The 27,047-nt window shown below is 44.1% G+C and overlaps 1 protein-coding gene across 3 annotated transcripts in view; it reads right to left on the bottom strand.

Moving 5' to 3' along the window:
• Positions 1 to 490: 490 nt before the first annotated feature.
• Positions 491 to 27,047, bottom strand: part of CDIP1 (cell death inducing p53 target 1) — a 421,024-nt gene continuing 394,467 nt past the window's right edge. For all 3 annotated transcript variants that reach the window (XM_069647904.1, XM_069647903.1, XM_069647905.1), the window contains one exon: positions 491 to 13,573. In XM_069647904.1, the coding sequence (XP_069504005.1) occupies positions 13,462 to 13,573 (112 nt within the window). In that variant the 3' untranslated portion in view covers positions 491 to 13,461. The remainder of the gene's footprint in view (positions 13,574 to 27,047) is intronic.

The raw sequence follows: 27,047 nt of genomic DNA on the forward strand, positions 1-27,047 counted from the left end.
AGGTGTAGCTCTGACATGTTCAGGCGCTGTCCTCGTGTGCCACATGCAAGTGCCCCATTAGTACCATCATTTGCCTAACATAGCTACAAAATGTAAGGTATAGCCCCACATATCCCAGTGCTGGCATCACGTGGCAAGAGCAGTCTCAAATATCCCAACATCATCATCATATGCCTGGTATAAGTTCCATATGTAAAGGCATAACCTTGCATGATCTGCCATCATATGTCACCAAAACGTTTTCTTCAATGACACAAACAGAAATAGTCTTGAGGCAAGTGGCATGATGCGAGTGGAGCAGGCAAGTGGCATGATGAGAGTGGGGCAGGGTTTTGTAAGACCAAAGGCAAAGCTAGGTTGCTTGCAAACCAGCCCCAGTGGGTCCATCTGACCCAGCCAATGAGGAAGGCCATTAAAACAGAGTGTTCATTTTTATGCTGTTACATGCCTGCTATTTTTCCATCATACTCAAGAAAATGACGAACAGAGCTTTGGCTGTTGCGTTTTATTAGATGATCATTAACTTATTAACAGACAGACTAGTAAACATTTCACAGTTGCAGGGCGCCATGCTCTCTTCGGATGCCTATCAGGGATAAGTTACAGAATAATGCATATAAATAAAAAAATACATACAAGTTTGACAAACACCAGGGCCAGACGAGCTGGACTCTGTCTTGCATTTCCTTCATAAAATCCGGTTTACAAACAATTTAATGAATTGAGAGGAAGCCAAAAGGGAGAAAAACTGCAGAGGTAGAGGAGTAGTAGCTATTCCCCATATTTTGCACTCCACAAAACGCACAATGAACAAAGACACGCAACAGTGAAGCAGCCACGGCTAGGAGGCATGTCGTGGCAGCACCAGAAGAACATATCTCACAACCTCTTCCTCCATATAAGAAAGGATTAGTCTGTTTTCCTCCATGTGCCTATACCTGGATGTCCAGTTATCGACCAGCGCCTCCCTCCACTCATAATCAATCAAATCCACTCACAGAACAATCACAAGAGCACATGCACATTCTCACCAATGAGCGAGAATGAGACAGCGTAACTCACGCGATAAGTTGATTCACTTGAGGTTTCAATCAATGGTGTATAGTCAATGTTATTAGCCTCTGCTTCTTAAGTGCCAGAGACACTTCTCATTGTCTTATGGCACATTTAAAGGTAAGGAAGCAGAACCTTGCAAAATCTCAACCAGGGAACAAATTTAGTAAAATTGGCCAACCGCTGTGACTGAATGCCAGTAAGCTTCACAGGGCTCGGGAAAAAAGATGGAAGCTTATAATGGTTGCTCTATGGGGAAATTGTGCTATTGAGCACACGGATATGGAGACCAATGGTCTAGATGCTCAATTTGCCCAGATGTTCTGTTTTCTGGTGTTTTTTGGGAAGATGGATTTCAATATCTTTTGCACCATGCTCTTTGATAAGCTAGATTCCTCATGCAAGGGCAGGCAACAAGACCAGACAATGACGAGTGACCTACTACCAGGTTTGCAGATACTCAAGGTTTTGGTTTCCATAACAAAAGAATACAAATAAACAGAACGATGGCTGAAGGAAGAAATGCAGCGTTTGTCCGCGTTAGGTATAGTGTACTCGGATTAGCTGGACAGCAATAATATTTAACTGTAAGTGAAAATTGTTAGTGGCAGAGGTGTGATTGGTGTACAAGTACTACACTGATAACAGCATACAGCCTCCATGGTAAGAACGCTAATTCCTTTATAGTGACTTTTGTGTATCACAACAGTAAAGGATTTCTTTTCAAACCATGACAAATACCATGTGTGTCCACTGGTGCAGTGCAATGATGCAAGTTGTTGGTCTCTCCCCAAATAGCTGTATAGTGTGAAACAACATGGCTGAGGGTGCAATTTCCCGAACACTGTGGCCGTATGATAATGTGGGGAAAGAACGCTTAAACTTCCAGCAGCATAGTGTGCTGTGACAAACACAAAGAGGTGTCTTCAAGGCAGGGACTTTCTCTAGTGCAGTATCATCCAAGTACAAATTTGCCTCTCCACTACTAGTGTAGCCTGACTGAAGCAACATGGGATCCTTGCTCTCTGGATGATTCAACCTTTTCTGCCACTTCGTGCTGTGTTTGCCCAAAGTGTGATGAATCTCCTTCCTTACCTTTGTTAGAGTCTGGCAAAACGAATCTCAAGTTAACAAACTCCATGCTATTGTTTCCTTCTCAGCACAATTCTACTTTGTAAACCCTTGTTGCATGCACAGCCATTATGACCATGGACATGAATATTCTCCTGACTATGCATGTAGGTTTCTGTGCAAGAGACGCACAAGCGTACATCACTAATGACGATTAGTGACAGAGAAACATTCCTAGGCCAGGTTATTTGGATATTCAACATGCTCCGATTCAAATGGTTGGTTGAAAAAAGGACAAACGATGCATAATGACATTTAAGAACGCCTCAAGGATGAGATATTTAGAAGGTACACAGAAAGTGGGGCTATTACACCTGCATTCATTTTATACACAGTGTATATGGCTTCCTCAGTCATACAGGCAGGATCCAGATTCTGGAGCAGATAGGCTAAATAATGATTGCATTTTTGATTTTTCTGCATGCGGCGAGTGTCACATGAGCCTATCAACACATGCAGTCCCCAAACAAGAACTCAATGCTAAAAGGTAGGAAAATTTAGGTTGCACATTTCACATTTCCTGCAGTCATAGTTCAGGTTAGACCTAAAATAAATACCAAATTATCAATGCATTTGATAACCTAACAGAGTCCACACTTTCAAAATGACAAACCTCCTCCTGTGTTTTGCAATATGCTATGCTGCTTAAGCGACAGCTGCAGCGGAGAGGACGCAACACAGATTAGTGTGCATTTTTCCCCTCCAAGTTCCATTTCTATATAACCATTCAGATGAAAATAGCTAACTGCGGCCTTTATTATTATTATTATTATTTATGAGTGAAAAAGACTACTTAAAAAGGATATCAAATACAAAACACAACACATTGCTGGTTTCAGAATAGTGTGCTATCAGTCTCAGTAATGAAAGGTTCATGGATAAGAGGATCGGGGAGGGGGGGGTACCCCACCGGACGTTCTTGGACGAGCAGCTGCATTAGGAGGTAGGTTAGGTGTGTCGCACATGAGATCACAGGGAAGATTGGTCTCGAGATTGGCACAAGAAAGCAGGCACGGGTGGGGTTGCTGGTCAAACTGAGCCGCAATGTCACACTCAAGCTTAAAAGGAAGCCATTAAGAAGTCTGTTGCATCACATGTGAGCTTGGAATAAAGGACTGGTGGATGAGATGTATTCCAGTACTCGACACATCATCCCAATTAAGAGCTGATGGATGAGACAATCAGTTGTGTCCCATTCTAAAGTTCAATGGGGAGGACCAATGGGTGGGATAAACAGTACATGTTACTCGCTGCATTGATTATGGTGCGTGTAGCTATTCGTTCTTCAACACTAAAGAGATGTCTTGGTTCCAAGGCAAAGAACAAGAACATTAATTGCATGCCCGTCAGAGGCCACAGGCTCTACCACCTGGTCCCTGAGCGCTTCACATTTGCATTTTTCTTATCTCGGTCTGCAACAAGGCAATATAGCATAGAGGTTGTAGGTGAGCAGGCTAGTCTTGAGAAAGAGACTACTACCAGTGCATGTTCTCCAGTGAATAACATCCTTATTCTTACATTCAGCCCCTTACCTAAGTGCCATGGCAAGATTTTAAAACCAGAGAGGGGTATTGAAGCGTATTGACATACAATTTGTAATCAAAGATATTTTTCAGAAGGCCTTGTCAAAATGGAGTGTCTTCTCGGGAACCAATATGATAGCAGGAGGTCTTACAAAATACAAGAGCAGTGGCCTAACAGTTGAAATGTACATGGGGCTGGCTAGCTTTGCTAGTTTTGCAAGGACACCAAGTCAAGTTAGTCCTGTCAGAATGCATGTGAGCACTGCCATAATATTAGAAGATGCAAGACACCAGACAGCAATAGACGTTTTGGACACTCGTATGCAAAGCGGTAGATCCTCATTATGTATCACAAAGCTTGTCACAAGATGAAATGGCTTTGGTGCTGTACAAGCAAAACTTAAGAGATGAATATACAGCATTTTCACAGCATCAGAGGATTGATTCGAAATTCAAGAAGAAAGATATTTTGATTGATGTGAAAATCAGATACGATCTTGATCAAGAAATAGAAGTGTAGATTCGAAGGCCAACACTGTCCTTATCAAAACAGTGTCAAGTTCTCAGAAGAAAGAGCCTGCAATTCACAAATCCTCCATAGAGAGGTAACTGCAACCAAAAAAGACTGCAAGGTCTCCAATCTAAGCTTCCCAGTTTTGGAAAGAAAAATATTCCTTCTGAATGCTAAAAGAAATCTGTACTAATGTAACTCGATAACAGAACTGACAAGATAAGAAACCAAACAGCAACACATGAATAACATGCTCTTAAATCGCCTCACAGTAACCCTAGAAAAGTACTAATGATCCTTCCATAGCATGTCAATGTACATTCCTCACACATTTGAGTGCTGGAATAACGGGTAATCTTATTACACAACTAAACTGCACTCTATATTTTTATCCCTGGATTAGAACCCGTTACCAACTGAAGGGGAGTGCTTATCTTGCTGACCTATGTTAGCCAGTCAGCGCATTTTATACGAATAAAGGTGGTCCATAAAAAACCTCCTTATGAACTGAGCATGAGGAAAATGCTGGAATGCCCAACAGATACAAAACCCAATGACGAGTTGACCAGTGGAGAAGAGGAGGGAAGGCGTAAATGAAGATCTCTCTCCAATCAAGATGAAAGGCTCCTCTGATGCAAATAGGATGCCTGTGCATCCAAGTTGTAAAATGAGTGCAGATGAAGTTTTGACTGTATGCAAACATATCTTTTCCACAATGGTGTTGCTTCTAAAATAGAATGCAGAACATCAGTGATCTCAGCAGTGCCCCCCTGCTTGCTAAAACCATCATAGTCATTCTGGGCTACTGGACTCACTGAATGTGGGGAAAAGTAGGAGAAACAAATTGTATGCGCCTTTGTTCAGCCTCTGCCGATTATCCAGAGTGCATGGGCTCAGCAGTCTGCAATAATCGCAGATTCACCATGGATAGAGGAGGCACCATTGGCAAACCGTGCTGAGAAGGAGAAGGTTGGTCTGCCTGACCTCAATGAGGCTGGCTTATAAATTAAACCCTTCTGACTAGGAGATAATTTGCATGCCTACATCGAATCTGTTAAAAGGCATCCATATTTTATGGTCTGATCCTCCCAAGGTGGCATCTACAGTTGTATGGGTCAATACATTTGACCCCCTACTGCAGAGCAAGATAGCTAGGAGAAGGCCTCTGCTCTGGACACTCAAACACAAACGGGTTGAGCACAACAGGAGAATCTAGTAGATGCATGTAGTGATGGCCCATTCATCCGAATCTCAAGAGCAGATGACAATGGCATTGTGCTCAATGTCAAGCGCTTTTCGTCACATCTGGTAGCACATGTATCCAAGAGCTTTTAGATGCTTACAAGGGCAAAATGAGACTTGAGGCCAACATCTCAAAAATAATCCTCCCTTTTATCGTCCTGGCCAAGAATAATCGGTTCTGGATCAGGGTTTAGGGCAGCACTGTGATAATCAGTTCAAAGGAGGTACCTCATCATTGCTGAAGTTCAAAACATCATAAAAGGTATACACAACTGTTCCTCTCACATGTGAGACTGTGCTGAACCTGCCACTCAGGCATCTCAAATCTCAGGATCCAAAAGAGCTAGGCATCTTGAGAGTGAAAACCAGAGAGGCTGCCATGAGGTTTGATCTGGGATAAAGAATCATCAGTACTCGTCTGCCTGAGGAACCAGAGATGTTTGCATGGCCCTTGAGGGCAATGCAAATATCCCTAACAGAAGTATGCAGGCAGGCTCCACAAGCTGTCGGGTAACATGATTGTGTAACCGCCTCCAAAAAAGTGGAAAAGCTCATCCAGTGCCACAAATCATTGCAAAGTTATGTCCACTGAGGACTGCATGTCAATAGCCGAATGAGAATTGTAGTCATGAGAAGACTGATTTATAGAAAAGGCAGTGATAACATGGGTGTCTGGTACCATTTTCAGCTTACTTTCATTTATCTAGCGTTCAAGGTTTTCTCACCATTAGACCCTCTGAAAACCTTGGAAAGCATTCAAGTATCAGGCCTCTTGTGCACTGGAGGTCGAGCCCGCATACCATCAAGGGATGCATACAAATTTACCTTTTTCACAATTGATAGCGGGAGAATTGACCTTTTCACAATTGATTGTGAAATGAAGGTCAATTAGGACATATATGCCGGGGGAAACCCCCTGCAAACCCCCCACTCAATCCTAAACTCCCTGCAACTCCCTACCCAACCCCATTATAATATTTATTACCCCAAACCCACCCCACACATATACATACATAAAAGAAAAATAAAGATAAAGGTCAATTAGGACCACTATTATTAGGTCAATTAGGCCAAAAGGACAATTGTAAAAGGTCAATTTGGGTAATACCCCATCAAGACCATTGAGAGCCTCAGAACTTGCTATGGGGAGTTGGTCCTAGATTATACATGGGGGAGCTCCTAGTAGCTTAAGGCCTTGGAGACACATCAGGGCAAACACTTGTTAGGGGCAGAGAACACTTTTGCACTATGCCATTATTAGGGGACAGTCTGGGACTGACTGGGTCAGTTCTTAAAAAGCTCTTGCCCCAATTGTCTGAAAGACTGGCCAAGATGAAAACAAATCAAATGTCAGGAACAAGCAAAAAGAAAGGTGCCTTCAAAGGATGTTTGGTTGTCTCGTCTGCTTCCAAGCCATAATCTGAAGGAGGCTGCGTATGGCAGCAAAACTGGGAATGTAAGACCTCCAAAAAGCCTGTTGTTGAAAGACCAAAAGGAAGACAGGGTGAGGATATGTAAGGAGCTGAGCCCCATGAACAGTTCTAAGACACAAGGAGTCATGGTCTGAGATCAGAGACGAACAAGCAGTATTGCTGAGTCCTGAATCCGGGGGTCTGCAGCACTGATTGGGGGACCATACAAAATGTATATAAATGTGAAAGAAACCATGATCCATGTAAAGAATATTTGTCCAGTCAGCAAAAGAAGAGGGCTAAAATGTGCTGTAGGAAGCTAACAGGTGCAGAACGGATTGTTATAGCAGCATCATGTTCTACAGCCAAAATAATCCCAGTATTCTGGAGGAAGAAGGAATGGATGTACCAGTGCTTAATGTGTCTTACATTAGCTTTTAGATAGGGCTTCTGGTTATTCATAAGCAGGCCACGAATCATTGGTGTCAGAGTTCATAGATTAACTAACGCTGGTCTTTGAGTGCTCACAGGGAAAGGAGGATGGAGGAGATCCACTCTGGTATGTCGCACACAAGCTTTCCCTGAAAGGCGAATATATGCCCGTTCCTTTGATGCATAAAACACAAGATTACAGATAAAGGCGGACGGGCAAGATGAGTCGCATCACAGGAGGCCTAGCAAAGGCTAATGGTGGAAATTAACAAATGTTTGTCATGCCGCAGAAATTGCATATGGAGCTACAAGTGTCACATGTTGATGCAGGAATTTACCGTTGGTGCATCACTTGAGTTTATGGGGGGACATTGGAACAGTACAATTAGCTTAGGAATATCCCATTTGAGCTCTCAGGGAAAGTCTGATAAAAATAATGAAATTAACCTACCCTTGTCAAATGTACTTTCCCAGGCAATGAGGGACATATTAACTAGGTTTTTTATACATGAGCTCAAAACCAACAATGTTCCAACAATATGGAACATCGGAGACAAAGGTTTATGGACGGACTCGGGCCTGAGACACACAATCATGGAGGGAAGCGTTGATGAATGACATGAGCTTCATTGTCATATGTAGTTAAAACTACTGTCAGTTTAGGGGTATTTCACTTGCACTCACAGGCATAGCCAAAGGCAGGGAATTACAGCCATGCAGGCTAAGCTTGGGCGGAAGGATTCATGGATGGGCTGAAGTCTTGCAACATTGGAGCTTGCAAAGGAAGGACTATGAATGACAGCTTAGGCATACCTTGTGAGATCACAAGAACAGGCAGATGAACAAAAAGAAAAAAATCTGATGTGTAACTCGCACATGCTTTAACATTTCAGGCAAGCTCTTGCGGACAAAGAACACACAAATGAGGTCCCAAAAAAAGGCTGATGGAATTAACATGCCATGACATACCACACACGCCTTTGCAGTGTATGGCTGATGATAGGAGTTTGGGAGCATCACACGAAAACTGTAAGGAAGATTAATGGCTGAAATGCAAAGGCATGCAACACATGAACTGGCATGGGGCTAATAAATACAGAATACTCGAGCTTCCCACAAACACGTAAGCACTAGCAAATAGAGCTCAAAGTATACGTTAAAACGTTGGGAAATTAACAGACTCCTTGTTATGTCACAGATCAGTTAGGAGGAAAGGTCTGATAAATGGTATAAGATCTAGTAAATTGAGTGTGAAAGAGGGAAGGAAAGATATGAGAGTCTTGAGGATGAGTTGGTAAAAGAACGTGGGAAAATTGACCCTCGGGTTTGTAAAAGCTGTCCTATTAGAGTGACATTTGGAGTCGAGGGGGACACAGACAGGAGAGTATGAATGTAGCCAAAGGTGGTGGTTCACTCCGCACATGAGCGTTCATGGGCCTGAATGGCAGAGGCATTGATACTAAATAAAGGAGACTAACCATAATGAAGGGCCAAAAATAAATCCATAATAATAGGATCCTGGAACACAAGGGGGTTTGCGCACCTGTTTAGGAAATGGAAATTTCATTTTGAGGATTTTAAGATCCTGTTATTACAGGAAACATGGCGGCATACCACCTCATTCCTAGACAGCTATTCTGCTCACCTAAATCTGCCTATAAGAGGTGACGAAGGCAGACCATTGTCTGGTTTGCTTCTACTTTTGAAAATTGGGCAAGGATTAAAAATCAGAGGTTTGCAACCCTAACCCTTACATCCAGATGGTTATATTGTGTTGGGACCCAAGGGGAGTTTTAGGAGTGTTTTTGGGTATCTCTTATCTTGTAGTGGAACCCGGCTGCAAAGAGCAACGAAGATTTTATTGATGGTGTTCTGTCTCTTTTTGATGAATATGAATGGTCCTGCAATTTTCATCTGTTGTGATTACTTGTATGGATACAAATTTCAAGATGTGGGAGGAAACGCCTCACTCTCCTAAACCTTCAGTATTGAGAGGGTTGTTGTGGCTTAGAGAAATGAACCTGTGCAAACTATAATTAGTGAATGGTCAAGTCTGGGGTGATATGCCGAGCAGACCAACATGGTCTAGGGGGAACCAATATGAGACCTTGGATTATATATGTGTTTCTAGCAGGATTTTCCTGTTGGTCTGGAGATTGCAAGTATTTCCATCTCTGAATAGTGACCATCAAATATTAAAAATGAAGTGGGAGGCCATCAGGGAGATTGCGGGTGGGGTAAACGAGGATAAACTAGAAAACTCTACAGGTATAAATAGATTGAGAATGAAACCCAAAAAGATAGGCCTACTGATAAATAGATACAACAATCGTATCTGTACTTGGGATAGGCAAAATATACAAAGTGTTCTCAACTTTCCCCCCATTTTGTTAGTTTTTCTAGAACACGGACCGAAGGTAGGAAAGCAGCTATTCCAACATAAACATGTGTTCGACGTTGAGCTAGCGGAGAAAGGAAAATCGTTAAATGCTGATATTATAAGAATAACAAATCTCCCAGAATTAGTTAGGGATTAGTACCTAAAAAAAGGAAACAGCAAAATAAGGGCTGGTTGACGGCACATGGAGAAAATTTGGCACAACGAGATTCGTAAATCATTTTAAAGCTAATATGTAAGAAGTGTACAGGGGAGATTTTGCAGATAATAAATAGGTACGATTTCCCTCAATTGACCTTGCAGGTAAATGCTGTTGCAGAAGATTCCTGGGAAGTCCACTTTGAAAAAATGTATACCACCCATGGTGAAACGGGGAAGGGAGTATCCTTACATAGTGAATGGAATCCCCTATGAAAAAGATGAAATTGTAGCTCTATTAAAAAAGCAAGTAATACAAGGGTGCCGGGCAAGACGGCTTGACAAAAGTTATGCTCACAAAAGATCTGGAGATGTGGGCAAGCATTTTGTTACTATTGTTTAGTCCAGTGACCAAAATGAGAGAAGTCACTCAATCCTGGAGATCGTCCATCATTGTACCGATTTTTAAATTGGGTTGATGCTGGGAATTATCATCCTATTGCCCTTTTGGATGTGACTGGCAAGATACTCGCCACATTGATTTTGCGTAACCTGTTGAAGTGGGTGGAGACCGCCCAGCAATTTCCCATCCCCCAGTCTGGATTTGTAAAAGGTGTGGGAACATCCTTAAACTTCTTCTTGCTTAACATCCTGAAAACGAGAGCATTCAAACGGAACACAAGACTATATTTAGCTTTCATAGATTTAGCCCAGGCATTCCCATAGTATAGATGGAAACCTTCTATGGTTCCAAATGGAGAATTGGGAATGTCTGAGGAAATCATGTAGCCCGTTCTAACTTTATATTCAGGGACCACTTTGAGAGTTAAACTAAATCTGTCTGGGTGTCTACCTGGAGAGATACAAACCATAAAGGGTTTAAAGCAAGGTTGCCCTCTGGCATCTGCCCCTTTTAATGTATTTATTTCCGATCTGGAAAACACTGTAAAAGGCTCAATCGTTTCCTCCTAGAATGGACAGATTTTTATTGGGCTGGCTATTGTATGCAGATTTGGTTTTAAAGGACCAGACACCCAATTGGTTTGAAGTACCAGCTTAATCGGCTGCAAGAGTATGTTGAACAAAATAGCCTGCAAGTTAATGTGGTCAAGTCGAGGGTGCGAATCTTATGCCCGCCTCACAGTGGACAGAGGAAGAAAGATAGATGGTACCTAAAAGACAAAGGGCCTCATTAAGAGTCTGGTGGTAGCCATGCCGGTAAAACCGGAAGGCTGCCGCCGGACCCACAGGGAATTACCGGCGCCGGACTTGCCGGAATTACCGGGGCATTACAGCCCCAGTGGTCTGATAATTCCGGCACCGGCATTTCGTTACTCCCCATTCCCGTGCAGTCCCATAGGACTTCATGGGAATGGGGACAGCAGAAACACCGGCACCATGCGGTAATGGTGCCGGCGTTTCCGCATCCGTCTGCGGCTGGGTGGCATTACGCCCACCAGGTCAGACCTGGCGGGTGTAACGCGCCACGCGGCCGCAGAACTGGTAGTTAGCCGGTCTGGAAAACGGTGCCAGTACGGTTTTACCGGCACCGTTAAATGCGGACTGGCTAACTTGTAATAAGGCCCAAAGTCTTAGAGAGGGTGTGTGTATGAACCCCTCTTTAATAGACGCCCCAAGAGAGAAGCTATTAAGAGCAAAGGTTACGGATTTAGGTAACCAGGGTTGTATTTTGCACAGGGGATGTGGTCACTTTTCGTTGGTCATGACTCTTGACTTCTATAAGTAGTGCCAATCTTGACATATGGTGCAGAGGTATCATTCGCTCTCTCCCACAAGGTATGGCCGATATTAGATTGCAAATACTGGAAGAAACTACTTTTGTTACCCAAGGGGGTCCCAATCCAGGTACTAACCTGGGCTGCTGTTGTTGCACTTTCAGGCTGCGTGGACATCTTTATCCTTATATTGCAAACGTATAGCGATGGAACCGCCCTTAGATTTTAAGATCTTGAAAGAGTCACAGGCAAAAAATAACAAGTAGGACCTTAATGAATGGAAAATGGTTTACTGATCTATTTTGGTGAAATTGGATAACAGTGAGGAAACTTTAGTAACTAATCCGTTGATGATCAGAGCAAAGTTATGGAGGAGCGATTGGACTCAAACTCTGGAAAAGTTAGAAAAATATTAATTATATTACCATTTTAATAATGATATTAGAGTGTATAATGTTTTACCTAAGTACTTGATAACATTTCCGAGTAGCTATTTTCAAAGACAATTTCTCAGTTTCCGTCTGAACTTGCAAATGACAAAGGAGTTTTTGGCGGCTAGAGTGCTGAGCATTGAAAAGGATCTGGGCTGTATATTTTGCATGAGAGAGAAGACGATTGAAAATGTACAGCATATTTTGCTTGCTTGCACAGGTTTGACTGAAGTGAGAACCCGTTATTTGGGGAGATTTTTGGGAGAGGCAAGTAGTTTAACTCCAGATAAATGGTGGGCCATTTGCTAGCTGGTGAAAGAACCGCTCTGATTTTAGCTATAATAAGGTTTCTTGAAGACGTTTTAAGATAAATATGACTGTATTGAATGTGTAGGTTTAGATTGGAAAATGGGAGGAGAAATGAATGTAATGTTTTGATAATTAAACATTAGCATATCTTTTGGGGTTGATTCTTGCCTTTTCTAAATCATGATAGCGATTTAATTTTTTGTATTGTTCACTTTTAAGAATTGAGATTTTTAAGATGTTAAATGCTCAAATTGGAAAGGTTTATTGAATTGTGTGATGTGTCTATGGTGAAAGGTTTTTAATAAGCCAAACACCTAAATAAAAAAAATTAAAAAAAGATCTAGTAAACCACATTAGCTTAAGCTTAAAGGGATCTCATAGATGAGGGACGCTCAAGCATATCACATGCAGGTAGCATAGAGGGCATATCATCTAGAGCGAGTGAGGATAGATTCAGGCCGGTCACACCGAAAAAAAGGACGGATTGGTGAAGAGGGCACATTCTTCATGCAGCCTGATGCTTGAACTTTGCCACAAGAAACACCACCTCTTCTCCCTTGGCAAAGAAGAGACGAGTTTGGACATTCCTCATGCTGATGTGCGCAGGTGGCCTTACAGTCACGTGCAGCAGCAAGCTGCACTTCAGGACTTTGCACTGTATCTCTTAACCTTGTCAGGTAGAGTCCTTTCCAGTTTAGCATTTCAAAGCGAGGATCTGGTTTGAGTGGGCGAGTGCTTCTTCTTAGCAGGTCACAGCCTCAGCAAAACTTGATAACTATGTAAATATCAAACATCCAGTGCAATGCAAGAGGCAATTCTCCCAAGAGAACTGCTTGAAAAGAAACAATGGTTCTCATTTGTAGTCTTCAGATTTTTAGTCCACTAAAATCTGTTCGGAGTGACAGAAAAAAGAAACAACTCGCTCTAAAAGATGCCATGGGAATCTGGTTCTACATCCACTGCATCACCTTTCCTCCAGTAGTGTAGTTTGGAAATAAGGCATTCACAGCTTCTTCAACGTACATAGCGGCAGGGTGCGACCACAGCTGGACAGCCAGACTGGACACTGCCGCCCGAGCAAGACGGCATGAGAGCGCTGAGCAGGGTGGACATAATTGCAGGAGATGATCAGAGTGGATGGGCTGTTAGCACATGCGCTTGTAGGTGTAGATGTATGCCTTGCAGTTGGGACAGGTGTGTGTCACATCCTTGAACTCATCAAACATGCAGGGAATTAGGCAGCACCCCAGATCACACCTTTGGAAACAGAGAAAAGTGTCAGTCTTGCAGGAAAAAAAACACGCCAGAGCAATACTGTGTCTATCAATTAAATTAATATAATAAATTCGGAACAAGGTGTAACTTGTAAAGTACATATACTATTTGTATAAGGTACAGAGTACGTAATTTACCAAAGGAATCAGAACAACATTTTAATGCTTTATTAAAGGGAGACACTTTTGGAAAGTTACTTACCTGCAATCCTACCAGTGGTAACATTTTTAAGTGGCAAGTTACTAGGCACACTTCAAAAGTCACTTGCCCCCTGCATTCACTGCATTCACTACATACAAGCAGCACAGCATTTCTTATTCGCCAAAATGTATTCACCACTTGCCAATGGCTAATGACGAATGCACATTTTGAGGCCTTATTCTACTCCAACATGGGTTTCTGCAATATAATCCCAGATATCGAATTTCTCTGTGCATGGGCAGGTTACGCGAACACACTTAATTCAAAATATTTTACTTTGAAATATAGCCAATAAAAAATAAGCTAAACTGAATTAGCAGACATTTTTTTTAGCAGCAAACAAAGTGTAGTACACAGACTTTTGTGCCAGTTTTGGACTTACAAAGACAGGTGAATGGAAGAAAAAAGCAAATAAATGGGCAACATGTGCTTAGAAAACAAATGGCCCTTTTATAATGCACTTCTGCAGGAGCTCCATGATGCACTACAGTGACAGTTAGCCATCAGATCATTTTTAGTTTGGGCTATTAGGTGGCTCTGAAAGCACTACCTTTAAAGCCAAAACTATTGTCATTAGCATAAGAGCTTCAAATATGAGATTTGAATGTGGGTCTCTAGTGCTTTTTCAATGGAGATATTTGAAGAGGGATACACCCTAGTAATCCTTCCCATTCCCTGCCCCTAGCCAATGTATCCCTATGGCTAATCCCACCCATTCCTGACCATTTTGGAACTCTCCGATTTTTTGGTGAGCTCTTCCATGGAGGCAGCCATTTTGGATGACTGCCTCTAAGGAAGCTCTATGGAAACAAGGCAAAACTAGCTGCCATCTTTGAATGGGAAAGATAATATGTATCTTTAAAATAGTAAAAGGAATTTGCATGAGCTTTTTTTTTTCTTTTTTGCAGTGAGAACCTAAAGAAGAAAATGCATTTGGTTTTTTTCCAAGCACAGTTTGGCTACAGTACTAGACAAAGAATATAAGATTGCTTTAGAGTAGCGAGAGAAAAACGCTGTTGCCTCCGTTGACGTTTCTTCTTCAATCAAGGAATTATGAGAATCCAGGCTGGTGACCACTCTTGTCATGCTTTTCCTTTTGTTTTACTTACTCAATTGTGTAACCCGTTGAGGTCATCGGATCTGTAGTGACGCAGTCTGCACCGCTTCTTCACTCGGCATCCGTTCATTTTCCGTCCCGGACCTTCTTCCTTAGGCGGCCGCCCCGCTGGTGGTAGTTTTATTGTTGTTGCTTCTGGTCGGTTACTATGGGTGGCTGGGCGTTTGGCGTGGTTGTGCCTCCCGCTACTGCCCAGTTGGTAAATAAAAGGCAAAGGCTGGGAGCTGCATAGGCAGTCGCAGTCAGTGTAACAGTAAAACCCCGGGAGAAACTGCATGGTGGGAACGGTTACCACCAGTCTGTTCTGAAAGGAAAAAACAAACAGCAAACAATGCGACAGTCCCCAGCCCTGGTAGAACGTTACCAGAAAAAGAACATTCTGTTTAATTTGTATCCCTGAAGTTTGCTTGGCAGCCGCTGCGGCCATGGCCTTTGTGAGCCTGTTCTCCAGCCCCCCCCACACTCAACCCCGCACAAGACAAGCGCAGCCCCAGCTCTGAGCACGAAGCATGGGAGGACGAAAGGTTGAGTAACATTCTTATATCTGTTTGTAATGTGTGTGGGGACAGATTGGGAGGGCAGGGAGAGAGCAGCATGTTTTTTTCCTTTCTGTAAACGCAAAATTCACGTTTCAAAAAAAGATAAACAGCCTACCCTTTGTGTTTTTATAGTTTTGAGGGAGGGATTTCTAAATATTAATGTACGTATCGGTGATCATGTACGTATCGGAGGTTGCAGCAAAATCCCTCGGAAATAACTGGTCAAGCGAAGAAGTAAATCCATTAATACCATGAATTCATTTCAATTTTACATATTTAGACGCCATTGTTGACACCCCTCCCACAAAACTAAAGTATGATCACCACTGTTTCAAAGAAGGAACTCTGCAGTGGCTTTTTTTCGTGAAATATGTTTGGGTGTTAGATGTGTTGTTTGTGTGCCCTTTAAAGGCCACTTACCAGTGTCATCGGCCTGTGTTATTCAGAGATATTCAGATTATTCAGAGATAGCTATTACGCACACACATACTTCTTTCCTTTCCAATCGACCCTCCCAGGTCCAACTTGGGTCCTTCCTCTCCGACGTCTTCTTCTCCACCTGTGGTGTTCCCCAGGGATCTAATCTCTCTCCCTGGCTTTTCAACCAGTACCTGTCACTCCTTGCTCACTGCATCGCCGCCCTCTGCCCCAACTTTCCGTGCTATGCGGACGATACCCAGCTCATTTTCAGGCTACCCTCGGCCTCCTCCTCTCCTTCCCTCATCTCCGACTGTCTGTCTGCTATCCAGGTATGGTGTGCCGCCAATGACCTCTGCCTTAATACCAGTAAGACTGAGATTCTACCCCCTTGGCACACCCACTCCCTCCTTCCCTGAAGCTCTATGGCGGGCCTCTCTTGGCCCTCTTCCTGCTCCTACCTGCAAGGCTAAAAACCTCGGGGTCATCTTCGACTCTACACTCTCCTTCTCTCCTCACATATCTGACGTCTCTAAGAAGTCACACTACTAGCTGTACCTCCTGAGAGGTATTCTTCCCTTCCTCTCCTTCCCCCAGAAGCTCACTGTCTCCCGAGCCCTGGTTCTCTCGAAGCTGGACTACTGTAACAGCCTCTATCTTAATCTGCCTGCTTCCACTCTCCGCCCTCTGCAACTCATCCAGAACAGAACTGCGAGACTTGTCCTTGGCCTCAAGCCCAGGGACCGTATCTCTCCAGGACTGAAATCTCTACACTGGCTCCCAGTGGCTGCGAGGATTAAGTTCAAAACCCTCTGCATTATCCACAAGGCCTTCTGGGGCCTGGGGCCAAAATACCTTCAACTCTCTCTCCCTAAATATCTTCCTTCCCGAGCCCTTCGCTCTTCCATCTCCAACTCCCTCAGGGTCAGCCGCTTCTCAAAGCAACAAGCTGGGGGTAGATCTCTCTCCGCGGCAGGGGCCTCCCTCTGGAACAGCTTTCCTGCCTCCCTGAAACTTGAGGAGAACCATCTCCGGTTCCGGAAGCACCTCAAAACCTTCCTCTTTGCCTCTGCCTTCTCTGACCCTCTCCCCTGCTAAATTCTACACTGAAATTGCACTGAATCTGCAACTGGGCCACTCTCACCGACCTCGGTCCTGGGCCCAGCCACTCTCCACTTGCACTGCCTCCCTGGCATCGCATCCCCTGCACTGCGGGACTGTCTCTGTATCCCTACAGCCCCCCCTTCCCAGCACTTGCCTGCACCTACCTTGCACTTGCCACCAGCTGGCCCTATTTATTTATTTATTTTTATTCTACTTACTTGTACTGCACTTCCCCCTCCCCTTCCCCTTGCACTTTTTCCCTTCCCCTACCCCTGCACTTGCGCGGTCTGAATGATACCTGGCCTAGTAGGATCGTTGTCTGTCTTCCCCTTGTTCCCCCCCCCCTGCCTCGTCGCGCCTTGAAACACTTGTGTATAGGCGCGTTACAAATGCCATATCATATCATATCATACATGCACATTGTGCAAACATGCTGGTCTGGTTTAGGTCTTCTATTTTATTGTTACGCTCGCACCATACTTTGTAAGTCTGCCAAGGCAGCATGGGTCATGGCCAATGAAAGATTTCTTGATCGCACATTGATTTGATTTGTTGTAGAATTTATTTTACTATGCAAGTCGAAAATAAAAATAGAAACGTATTTCTTATACATAAGAATTCCTCTTCAAAACTAGTTTTTTTAAATTTTATTTTTTTACACAAAACACTTCCCTCTCCCGAATGAGCTAACGTTGGCATTGCTCTAATACAGGGGTGCACAACTGATTTTGACAGACGGCCGAAAGTACCTTACATGATGGCTATAGTGGGCCGAAACGTAAATGTGGGTGTGGCGGTAGGCGCAGCGGGGTGTGGCATGACAGGAGGCTTTTTCAACCCCCAACATTTATTAAATGCATGGAAAAAAAATTGGTTTTTGAGGTGTAATGATTTTTATTTGTATTTCAAACTTACATTTTGTACTACACATTTTCCATTGTTATCATTTATTTCTAGTTATTGCATATCGTCTGTTTAATTATATATATTTTATTGACCCTTGATTGGACATTCCGTTATTTTGGACTGCTATACTTTGCTGTTTGGGTTGCCCAAGAAGAGTATGGCTTTCGTCGAGTCAGGTTTACACAAAAAGCAAAGGATGTACATCTCCTAACTGTGTCTGTTTTAGCTTTATTATAGGGTTCTCGCTTGGGGTCCGACACTATGCCCCATGGCTCCCACCCCTCAAGCAAACACTATGCCCCATGGCCCCCACCACTCAAGCAAACACTATGCCCCATGGCTCCCACCCCCAACCAAACACTATGCCCCATGCCCCCCAACCCTCAAGCAAACACTATACCCAATGGCCCCCACCCCTCAAGCAAACACTATGCCCCATGGCTCCCACCCCCAACCAAACACTATGCCCCATGGCACCCACCCCTCATCCAAACACTATCCCCCATGGCCCCCACTCACCAACCAAACACTATGCCCCATGGCCCCCACCTCCCAACCAAACACTATGCCCCATGGCACCCACCCCTCATCCAAACACTATCCCCCATGGCCCCCACTCCTCAACCAAACACTATGCCTCATGGCCCCCACCCCTCAAACAAACACTATCCCTCATGGCCCCCACTCACCAACCAAACACTATGCCCCATGTCCCCCAACCAAACACTATGCCCCACGGCCCCTACCCCATATACAAACCCGAACCCCCATCCCCCAACTCAGCACACCAACTCACAAGCATACACCAATACACTATGCACCCATACCGACCCGAACCCCCCATCCCCCAGCTCAGCACACAAACACACACCAATACACTATGCACCCATTCCGACACAAACCCCCAACCCCCTAACTCAGCACACAAACTTACAAGCATACACCAATACACTATGCACCCATACAGACAACCCCCCCGACCCCCCATCTCAACATACACTGCACGGACATACAAATACAAACAAACCTGATACACCCCCCAGCCCCGCATCTCAACATACACTGCACAGACATACAAATACAAACACCCATACAGACCCGATACACCCCCACCCCCATCTCAACATGCACTGCACAGACATACAAATACCCATACAGACCCGACACCCCCCCAGCCCCGCATCGCAACATACACAACACAAACATTCAAAAACAAACATTCATGTACACCCGACACCCCCCACCCCGCATCTCAACATACACAACACAAACATACAAAAGCAAACATTCTTGCACTCCCAGCTTACATTTCAATTTCAATGCCTTGTCTTCAAACCTCTCCATGGCCTCGCTCCCCCTTATCTCTCCTCCCTTCTCTCCTACTCTCCCTCCCATCCCCTTCGGTCCGCTGACCATTTCCTTCTCACTGTACCTCCCTCCCCTTGTGCCTCCTCCCGTTTCCGCTCCTTCCAACTCCTAGCGCCTCTACACTGGAACTCCCTCCCTCTTGCTATCCGCTCTACCCCTACCCTCACCTCATTCCGCACTTCCCTTAAACCTCTCCTCCTCCATTCTCCCCCCTGAAGCTACTCCCCCTCCTGATTCCCCCCTCCTTATTCTTTCTCCTAACTATCTCCTCCCTCTCCTACCTCCCCCCTCCCCTTTCCCTCCTCCTACCATTCTTCACCACTCCACTCCCATCCTCTCGCTCTACCCTTCCCTGCCTATCACCCTCAGTTAATTGCTCTTTTCACTGTTTTTGTTGAATGATTCATAATGTATTTGCTTCAACTGTTATATTGTTTGTCTATGTATTATGTTTTTCAATTGAACAGCGCTTTGGCGTAAGGCGCTTAATAAATCAATAAATACAAATACAGCACAAACATACAGCATAACAGACCCGACACACAAACACAAACAAACAGACCACTTACCGGACGTGCTGGAAGGCAGGCTAGCTGGAACGCTGGCGAGGTAAGTGGAGCGGTACTAGGGCTGGCGTGGCAAGCAAGGCTGAAATGCCTTCCGGCATCAAGCCTTACTGGCCACACCAGCCGTAGTGCTGGCCCTCCATTGGTGCAGCACACACGCACTACGTGGCTCGTAGGAGCTGCGTGGTGCGTGTGTGCTGAGCCAATGACGGCCAGTGTTTTGTCCGGCCCGGAAGACAACAAAGACTTTCCTAATGGAGGGCGGCCGATGTTGCTAGCGTGCCGTACTCCATTAGGAAAGTCTTTGTGCCTCGCAGGCCGGACAAAATGGCATGGCGGGCCGCAACTGGCCCGCGGGCCGTATGTTGTGCACCCATGCTCTAATACTTCAGTAATCGCCATTTGGCAAAAGCAATGCCCAACATTATATTATGACCATGCTCGAGGTTTCCCTGTCTTTACACGAATGTAAAAATAAAGACTGAGAGATTATTCCCGATACCTATTTCAAAATGCGCCAATTTGTAAATGTTAACAAGTCCATCTAGTAAAGGAAACGCAACAAATGAGCCTTAGCTGTAAACATGGTAAATGTAGTTGAGTGCCTACACAGCTTTACAGGTCTGCTATTGTGCCAGAACCTGGCGCATGGGGATATTTGTTTTAAATCATGTAGCAGGAAATGGCAGTAGTGCGGTCACCGGAATTCCAGCACAACAGTCCTTTTTGGGCTTTCCCGTTTTTTGTTAGCAGTTATACACGAAACGGGTGCTTGTTGCAAACACTTATGCATTCGTCATCACTCCTTTATTCTATTGCATAAGAGGGAAAAAGACTGGCATTTTGGCGTCCTTTCTGAAATTGCCAGAGATTACATGTTAAAATGTTGTCCTTTAGTTCTCATAGACATAACATCCCTAGCTATAAAACGAAATATATTACTTGTTCCTACAGTTGTATTTTTTAGGGCACAAAGTAGTAAGGAATCCCTGAAGATCAAAATGTCTTTAATTTATGCAAACCATTTGCACTGTTTGTTTTATTTTTAATAAACACAAGTTTAATTTAGTTATCTGTATTCTACTGAAATGCTGAATTCCATTGTCACTTATTTCAAATGGCCAAACCTAAAAATGAATGTCCAGCAATGCCTGGTTGTTAAAGGAATAGGAAATGCACGTACATTTTTAACATGGACCTTGTGTGTAAGTTTTCATTCACTGGAATTGGCAGCAGTATGGCAGTGCAGAGATCAAAATAGAGAGTTGATAAGCAGGAGCTAAATGTAGCTCTGGAATATAGGCTTGGGACTAAGGGAGTCTGTGCTGCAATTGGAGAACAGGAAGCCTGCCGTGTGTGTGTATCAAATCTAACTTATCACTTCCCTCCTCCAAGAGTCTCGTTTATAGGCTGGTTAGGATTTTCACTATAAATAGGATTATCGAGCATATTTCTAGCCAATTCATATGGCCATAACTGTTGTGTGTATGATCAAATATGTACATTTGTATCGCTTCACTTGTCTTGGAAGTCAAAAGTAGCCGCAGGTTGTATTCAGAGTTAATCTGGTCTAGCACTAGGGTACAAAGCAAGATCAAAATCTCCCATCTCCCAGTTATTTTGGTTCCTGCACATTGGTGTTTGAGTGCAGAAAATAGAATCATAGTGCTCGATTTAAAGAGCGTTTTCCAAAGGGATTGCGCCATTGTAAAACGCTTTTGTAAATCGGGCCCATAGATAATTGGAAGGCTTCCACTAGCAGCTCACATGTGTGACTTTAAACAGGCCACCTTCTGCCCGCATGATGGAAAATGCTCTGCTCCCCAGCTGCAATAAGCAAAAGTTCCTAGTAGGGGGCTTTTGCTTAATTGTTGCTGCAAGAGCACAGCATACATTTTCACACACAAAACTACTCCAGTTTTGAAACTAGCTGCCTCTAAATGCTTGAAAAATCAACAGTTGAATGGTTATTTTAAACATTATTTCCCATAGGAACTTTTTTTTTAAAAACAATGCCAATATATCTTTTTTATTATGGCCAATATTTTTAAAGCATAACATTTTTGAGTGAACTACCTCTTTAAGAACCTGCATTTCAACAAGGAATGTCACTGGATCTGTATGTTGGGTACGTTGTGTATTGGTTTTTAATCTGTTTTTAGATAAACATTTCTCCAGCACTAGGGTTGTTTTTACACCCTTCGCACAGACTAAAATCAATGCATATTTCGTAGGCTTTGAGCTGCGAGGTTCGGTGAGAGGTAAAGTACACTGAGAAGCCAGGCATCTTCTCACATTGGGTTCTCCGTGAGAATGGATTCTGGACTGTAGATTTTGCATGAGAGAGAGAGAAGACGATTGAAAACAGCAGCATATTTTGCCCGCTTGCACAGGTTTGAATTATGTAAGAACCAGTCATTTGGGGAGATTTTTTGCAGAGGCAAGCAGTTTAACTCCAGATGAGCAGGGGAAGAGCACACACAGCGGGTACTTTATGCTCTCACTGCACCCAAGAAGAGGGGATGTGAGCAGTGAGGTGTGTGCCTTCCTCAGGATACTCCTCGGGCTCGGCTGTTGCAGCTGGTCTGAAACATTCTTTACTCAGATGGGCTTCGTTCCTCCTGTAAACCAGCCAAGCTTTGCAGCCTGTGCCTGTATCCAGGAAAGGAGTTTACCTTGAAAAAATACACATTTTTGGAAGTTTCAAGCTCCCTCAGGTATGCGAGAAGCGCAGATATGTTTGTTTGATGATGGATCAAAACAGAAAATTTAAAAATTTAAAAGTTGTTCCTACTTCTAAACAGTACTTTGTGGATTTCTTGGTTGTCATATTTACTTTTGAAGCGATCCTCCTTTCGCCCGGTCGCTAACTTTGGGACGTAGCTTCTCTTTGAAACGTCCGGTGATAATTGTTCTCACTCACACAGGCGCGCACACACGCCCCTCCCTCTTAGGGAGGATTCTCATTTCTGTGCTAATTCCCTTCAAAACCTGAGACCCCCAGCTCTTTTGCTGGACTTTAGAACTTTTTAATTTTAACCCATTAGTGAGTGAGACAATTTTCCCACTCATTTATTTTGACTGGATTTGGATGATATGTTTCCTCTGTTTTTGGAGTCTGACAAACTCCATAGGCATCTACCTTTTGTATGGTGAAATGCAGCACCTTCAATGCAGTGTCACAGAGAAATCCTTAAGATTTCTCATAAGGTTTAAACATCTTTTTTTGTGTGAACTATTGTTCCCAAGAATAGTAAAGTGAAATTGACTTTACTTACCTCTTTGTGGGTCCAGCACACACCATTTTATGTGGAGTGCTGGGGGGTTACTAGTAGTCCCTTATCCTACATTCTCATTTAACATTGTTTGTTACCCTCACTACTCTAAATGGCTGGTGGAAGTGGTTTAATTTTCCTACCATTGTGTTTTTGCAGCTTCCTCAGCTGCAGTATGGCACTCATGAGTGACCATTTTGATAAAATGGCCCCGGTCTTCTTTTTTCGCCATTTTCTGTTTGTGAGGTCTTTCTTGGGTTTTATTCGGTGTATCAAGGCAGAGTTGGGCCCTTTGTTAATTTTGCCTTTGGCGGGCTTCAGCCCTGAAGCTAGCCTTTGGCTCCAGTGTGTCTGGAAAGGCAGGATGTGAGGGAGGTTCCCGAAACGCCCCTGTCCTTCGTCTCTAGGAATGCCTGAATGCAACCAGTCCTGATTGGCTGGCTGGCTGTCCTTCTAGGACAGCCACCCTGTTGTGTGCTTGACAGCATAGGCTGTGCATGAAAGGAAGAAACCTGCTTAAAAGATGAGATTTTGGGACTAGAGTCAGAGTCGACCACTAGGAGAGAGACCAGTCAAAGAAACCGTGAACGAAGCTTGCTGCATCCTCCTGGACCTTTGAATTGCCCGGTGAAGCCCTGTTGCTGTGCTGAAACTCCTTTTTCATAATCGACAAGAGAAGCTCCGGAAGGGACGACTTCTTCTCTTGGGTTAGTGGGACCAACTAACCCCGAGACAAACTCCACTGGACCATCTTCCCCGATTGGCTGTACATCTTCGCTGTCGCAAGAACCGAGTGCCAGGGCTCGAGAAATCCGTAGTCGAGTGCCACATCTAAAATCTAGCAAGAAGCTCCAGGAGACTCCCAAGGACCCTCCAGAAACAGGACAATCAGCGCTCGAGTCCCCTCACCAGAGTGCAGGACCCAAGGAGTGAAGGAAGCCCAACCAGTATCCGAGATCCGCAGTGGTGCTGTTTACCGAGCGCTGAAACAGTGCAGCTGACCTGAAAAGAGCCCGTAGCTGCCGATGACCTCCAAATTGCTGCCGCAGGATCCCTCCAGACGTCCTTCCTCTTGTCCCCATCACTGAGGCTCAGGAACCCAGGGTCTGCATCGCTGCAACAGGACAGAATCCAGCTGGACCACACTTCTTCAAACCAGGGGTACTTACCTCACTGTCTTTTTGAGCTGTGCTTTTCTCAGTTGAGACTTGCATTGGCTTACCTTAGGGTTGATTCCAACTCTGCTTTTCACATGCTTAACAGCTTGTGACCCTACACGTGATTTCTACAAACATCTCCAACTTTGTGCAATACGTTTATTATCTAAGAAGTACCTCAGCTCCATAAACTGTGCTCCAATTGACTTTGGCTGTCCTGGCTCCCTGCAGACTCTTCTAGTCCAATGACTGATATTTCTGTATTGCTGGGAAAGTCTTGTCTAGACTTCATTGGAAGATTTAAGTATACTCACATGCCTTGAGAATCTGTTTAACTTTTCCCTTCCTCTAACCTTTCCTTTATGCAACCTCATAATCTGGAAAGTATAACTAGTGATATATAAATGTTATTACTATCCTTTTGAATTAAGTCACCCCCGGGTGTAGGAAGTGTGTAAAAAGCATATCCAAAGAGTATCCACCAACTTGCGCTGATTCTGGAAAAGTATTTTAAAGTATATTTGATTTTTGCATATCTTGCCCTTTTTAAAGAATGCTTATTTAAAAATGATGTTAAATAAATAACTATTTATAACTGAAACCTTGAGTGGAAGGGTTACTTGGCTACCTGTATTTGTGAATTTCACTGCTACAGCTCACATTTACCCCTCTTCAGATAAGCCTGGCTGCTCAGTCACACTACCAACTTGTGTAGTACAGACCTATACCAAAAGGTGGGTTACCTAATACCAAGCAGATAAGTGTTGTCTAGTCTCACACAGTGTTACTACATCAATTCTTACCCAACACTCCCCATCCAACATTTTCCGTCTAGGCTGGCCAACTTTACAAAATGGTTTTGCTGGTCACTTTAGACGTAGTAGCGCAGTGCACACGGTTCCATACAGTGTCATTCACGTCCATGCCCCTCCTCACCAAGGTTTTTAGTAACATTCGTGGCATTTAGTCAGCACAAACAAATGACAAAACTGTAGGGTCATTATCCATGCAGGACCCAAACTGTTAGACATGGTGTCCAGTCAAAGTTTCGAATACATTGTTTCGAAATGCAATAGTTTCAAAACAAAAGGATTGAAAAAAAAGAAATTTGAATGCCTTTTTTTAAATGTATTTTTTTTTTTGGGTTTCATATAGGAAAAATGACTGGTTTTTCCCCCAAAAACGGGAGTTTGGGCAGGGACCCTCCCCAAAAACGTGCATTCAAAATTTTTTTCTCGATCATTTTGTTTCTAAACTATTGCATTTCGAAGCAATGTATTCGAAACTTTCACTATAAACCGTTAGACATCTATCCAGGCAACATGTAAACCTCCTAATGTGCCTATGAATGTACACCAACAGAAGTGACTTCACAAGAAAGGGCACTGCAAGGAGCAGCATCAATCTTTGATAGTTACTGATAGTGCAGGACGACCCGGTGGGGCTTGGCCAGCCCGGGCCTAAACTGGGGCTCTTGCCTGACCCTTCTCTTGGGTCAGTGCCTGCCCAAAGCAGGGGCTGATCAAGACCTTCACCTGCTGCCCCGTAACACAGAAAATCGTTAAAATGCCCCAGGCGCTCTGGTAGCACGTTCAGGTGCCGGGCACCCGACTTCCTGTCTGGGCTGCCAGACTTCCAGTCCCACCCCAGCCACTTTATTGGCTGGAATGGGCCAGAGCACTTCCTGGGACGACGGGGTAGAGGCTGGCAGAGTAATTTAAAGGTAAGTGAAGCACCTGCCTTATGTCTACAGAGTTTATTCCCCTTACCCATACTCCCCAGTCTTCTTCTCACTATTTGAAAAAAATACTGCTGCTGTCCACACCCTACCCCAAGTGCCACCATCTTCTTTTTTCCTTCTCCCCCTGTCATCACCAAAACAGCATCGCTGTCTGTCTCCCCAGCACAAACATCCCCTTGTTCCCTTTCCCCAGCCCCTCTACCCATAAGAAAATGACTGACGCTGCCCCTCTAAACCCCCCCCCGACCCTGCGTGCCGCATCCCCCTTGGCCTCCACTTCTGGTCCAGCCACCAATCTACTCTGGCTCAGCCCGCGTTGGGCTTCTAGAGCCAGACCCAAAGGCTTTGTCTGGGCTCGGCCCTACCCCAGTGTTCCCTACCTCTGCCAGTTCTACTTAGTGGCAAAAAGAGAAGGGACATTACAAGAAGTTGCAATGAGTAAGTGGAAAAACAAATATCTTTAGTGTGAAATACATGTATGGTCACTGCTATGTACTTAATATTTACTTATGTCAATGAACTTAAATAAGGAATTTACATTGAAGACTTAATTGCAGACCTCTACTTGCTTCCCGTCTACTGCATACCAAAAAACTATTGAAAAACCAGGCACTGCCCAAGTGGTATTAACTGGATGCTGATGGCAGCAGGTGCAAAGCCCAAACTGTTGGCTTTGCCAATGCTTGTTTTTACAGCAAGAGAGAACACTCACCTCGCAGTGCCCCATAACTACCATGACATGTAAGAGCAACCTGCCCTCCTCCACTTGTGTATAGGCGCGTTATAAATGCCATATCATATCATGATGGAATCTCCAATTAAAATCTCCAACCTGTGCATGGGAGTGGCATGACAGACCAAACCAATCCTATATACATATCATGAAGGACAAAAGGGATAGGAACCCACGAAGAAAGGAGTATCCAAAGAGGTTCTGCAAGGAAGCCTACCCCACCCGAGTACTCACTCTAGACAGTAATATTCTAAAGAACATTTGAATTGATCTCCATGATGCCAGTTCACAAATATCAGCAATGGATACTGTCTTGACTAAGGGGGTCAACA

This window comes from Ambystoma mexicanum, chromosome 2q (genome assembly GCF_040938575.1).
Source record: "Ambystoma mexicanum isolate Mex_15411 chromosome 2q, UKY_AmexF1_1, whole genome shotgun sequence".
NCBI lineage: Eukaryota > Metazoa > Chordata > Amphibia > Caudata > Ambystomatidae > Ambystoma > Ambystoma mexicanum.